The sequence below is a fragment of the Cyphomyrmex costatus genome, unplaced genomic scaffold (genome assembly GCF_001594065.2).
Source record: "Cyphomyrmex costatus isolate MS0001 unplaced genomic scaffold, Ccosl1.0 scaffold265, whole genome shotgun sequence".
Taxonomy (NCBI): Eukaryota; Metazoa; Arthropoda; class Insecta; order Hymenoptera; family Formicidae; genus Cyphomyrmex; species Cyphomyrmex costatus.
In genome coordinates this window covers 49330-52870 of record NW_017276747.1, presented here as the reverse complement: position 1 = coordinate 52870, position 3541 = coordinate 49330, and the positions used below count along the sequence as shown (strand labels likewise).

At 30.2% G+C, this 3541-nt stretch overlaps 1 protein-coding gene across 1 annotated transcript in view; it reads left to right on the top strand.

Moving 5' to 3' along the window:
- LOC108774604 (outer dense fiber protein 3) overlaps nucleotides 1-3275 on the top strand; it is a 33878-nt gene extending 30603 nt beyond the window's left edge. Inside the window, exons 5-6 of the mRNA XM_018540750.1 lie at nucleotides 1638-1814; nucleotides 3231-3275. Coding sequence (XP_018396252.1) covers nucleotides 1638-1814; nucleotides 3231-3265 — 212 coding nt within the window. The 3' untranslated portion in view covers nucleotides 3266-3275. The remainder of the gene's footprint in view (nucleotides 1-1637; nucleotides 1815-3230) is intronic.
- The last annotated feature ends 266 nt before the right edge of the window (nucleotides 3276-3541 follow it).

Sequence of the window (3541 nt, the reverse complement as noted above, 5' to 3'; positions counted from 1 at the left end):
AGAGAGAGAGAGAGAGAGAGAGAGAGAGAGACCTTATTATTTTTTTTTATATCGCCCTTAACTCTTCATATTGTTTATTTTTATATAACGAGTCCTTATTTCTTTTTCTATTAATTTCTTATTATTTTTCATATTCGGAATTATTTAATAACCATTTTATTATTGTATATTTTGAGGTCTAGCAAAACGCAAAAACGCAGCAAAAATCGAGCACAGCCTGCCGTGACGGCAGGCTGTCAGCACTTGATTATGTCAGATCATGTTGTATTTTTACCGCGTTTTCGTTGTCAAGATGTGATAGCAAATAATGATTGATTTTTGTTGTTTATTTCTATCGTTGTGTTAAGTTGGCAGGATAAGCTGTTAGAAACTAAGCTTAATGAGGAAGCAGCAGCTTGATATCTGCTGCACGTCATGATCAAGTTTGCTGGCATACTGCCGGCATACTGCTAGCATTTTGCTATCTGGGGAGCGTTGTCATGAAGAAAAATAACTTTATCATATCTTTGCTTGTATTTCGGCCGTTTTTCTCGCAATGCAAGGCTCAAACGAATCAATTGTAGTCGATACTGATCGCTCGTAATGGAATCGCCAGGTTTCAGCAGCTCATAGTAAACAACACCCTTTTGGTCCCACCAGATACAGAGCATGATCTTCGAATCATGAATGTTCGGCTTTGGTGTTGATGTTGAGGTCGATGGCAACGATTGACCGGGCTTAGCGTAGTATTTTTTCTTCTTCGGGTTGTCGTAGAATATCCACTTCTCATCTCCAGTCACAATCCGATGCAAAAAACCTTTTCTTTGTTGTCTTTGAATCAGCTGCTCGCAAGTGAAAAATCGCCTTTCAACATTTCTCGGTTTCAGTTCATAAGGCACCCAATTTCCTTGTTTTTGAATCATTCCCATGACTCTCAATCGTACAGAAACGGCTTGTTGAGTTACTCCCAATGATTCTGCAAGCTCTTTGACTCTGATCTTCTTCGAGTAATGCCTCTAATTCTTTGTCTTCGAATTTTTTTAACTGTCCAGAGCGAGGCTTGTCTTCAACGCTGAAATCTCCATCCTTGAAACGTCGAAACCATTCCCTACATGATTTATCAGCTGGAGCAGTGTCACCATAAACTTCGACAAACATTCGATGGGTTTCAGCTGCACTTTTCTTCCAATTAAAGCAGAAAATTAAAACCTCCCGCAAATGCTGCTTGGTTACCACAAAATTCAACATTTCAAACACAGTAAAAATCAAGGTTTTTTTAAAACTCAAAGCGATATAAACTGAATATTATTAGCAGATGCCTAATCTCTCTGAAACCGCCAAAATCAACTGTCACTATGAACCATTCACAACAGCCGGAGCCATATATCTTTTGGAAAACGGACCGAACTAATTTGTACTCCCAATAGAATTACAAAATTATTTTAAATTACTTAAATTATTAAAAATTAAAATATTATTCTAATTATATATAATAAAATATAATGTTTAGGCATTCTTATTACCTTTTAATTATATATGTATATTTTTTTATCTTTCCTTTTTTTAACATAAATTAAATCACAATTATTAATTATTAATTGATTAATCACAAATAACAAAATATTCTGACAATATATTATAATTTAAAAATTTTCTAGGAAAGGATGCCGCACCTGCCGTGTCGTTATACAGTCGAACGAAATCAACGAAACTCGAAATTACACCAGCACCGGGCGATTACAATCCGCTAAAAGCTGAGAAGATCATTTTGGATAGTTCACCGAAATATTCTTTTGGTGTTAAAACGCAAATCGAGAAAGTCAGTTGTACACCCGGTAAGTTTAAATGTAATTATATATATTGTATACACATATACTTATTCATCTAGATTTTATATAATTGATAATATAATAATATAGAAAAATATTTTTTATTCGGGTAATATTTCATACTCTACTATAATATATTTTACCTCCTTTAGACTAGTTAAAAAACTCTACACTATAGTTGCAGAATCCTGATCAAACTAATCTGTAATTATTGTGACAGATGTAATCCTTACATTATGACATATTGATTTTTTAGACATGGTAATTTATATACAATTTTTTTTTATTTCTATAATTTTCAATATTATAATTTGTAATATCTTAAAATATAAATACTCTATCTACAAAAATACTAAAAAATATAAAACTAATCTACAAAGAGTTTATGGTGATTATTTCGTTAGGAAGAAAAATTTAATGGACTGTAGAAATAAATGGCTGCGTTGAGCAGAGAAAGCAACTTTTCAATAACAATACGATTGCTCCTTGCTTTTGGATTCCTTATGGATCTAAATGTATAAACTAATATCATATTGAAGAATTTTATATAATATAGCTGTAAAACTAATTTCTCTGCTAAACGCAGCAATGTATATATTATTCTTTAATCTATTGCAATAAGATATATTGTAAAATTTATGACAAATTCCAATATTTATATAGTCATTAGACTTACATTAGATCCATATATAATCATTAAAATAATTGCATATAGATTATTACAACAAGTATTACCAGTATAAAATTTTAGTTGTAACTGAAAAATTTTGAGCAAATTTGACAAATAATCGAAAAGCACACCACTTACGTCGTATACTCATATTATGTCAATTTATATACAAAACTAAATATTGCATCTCGATCATAGCACCGAGTGATTATTGCGTTGAAATCGTGAATCTCTACAAAGTAGTAGCGTTCACTTTCGGCGTAATGGAAAAGCTGTATTAGAAAGATCGAGTAATACGTCCGGTAATTATATGTATAATGTATAGTCAATTAAAATGTAGCCACGATTGGCGCGATTCGAATATTTCGTGTGTTAATAGCAATTTTTGGCAAAATATTAGTTTAGTTGATTTAAAACAGTAATATTAAATTATAAATAGAACTCTATAAGAAATTTAGTATGCTGATTCGTATAACAGAATTTATACGTTATAACAAAAATATATTTCAAATTACGTTATTTATTATAAAATTGCTTAATATCGTGTATGCAATAATTATTGAGTCAGTTGATTTCATCTATTTGAAATAATTCTCATTGTTTATTGATTCCGTGGAATATTTTCATAATGGATTATTTTCCAAAGTTCTATAGAAAACATTCTAGAAAATTTTTAAATAATTAATAAATTACATAAATTATATATAGAGAAATGTATTTACTACATTATGTTATATCAATGTAATGTTTAGGAAAATCGATGCCACTGCAACTAATTGGCGATTAGTTATGGGACTTTGTTTGCGGATTATTGTATCAAAATCGATATTCAAAACTATTATCACAGAAGAATTGATACTTAGGTACAAAAACATAATTTTTTTTAACATAGAAGGAATAGAATTTAATTTCATTTAGCGTGATGTGAACGTGTAATGTCAATAAAACTTCTAAGCACTGTAAATTTCTCAGAATGTTATATATTATAAATTATAATATTATAACGACGAAATCGTGTGTAACAATTTGTATTTCTCAATTTTTATTTCATTTTCTGCCTTTG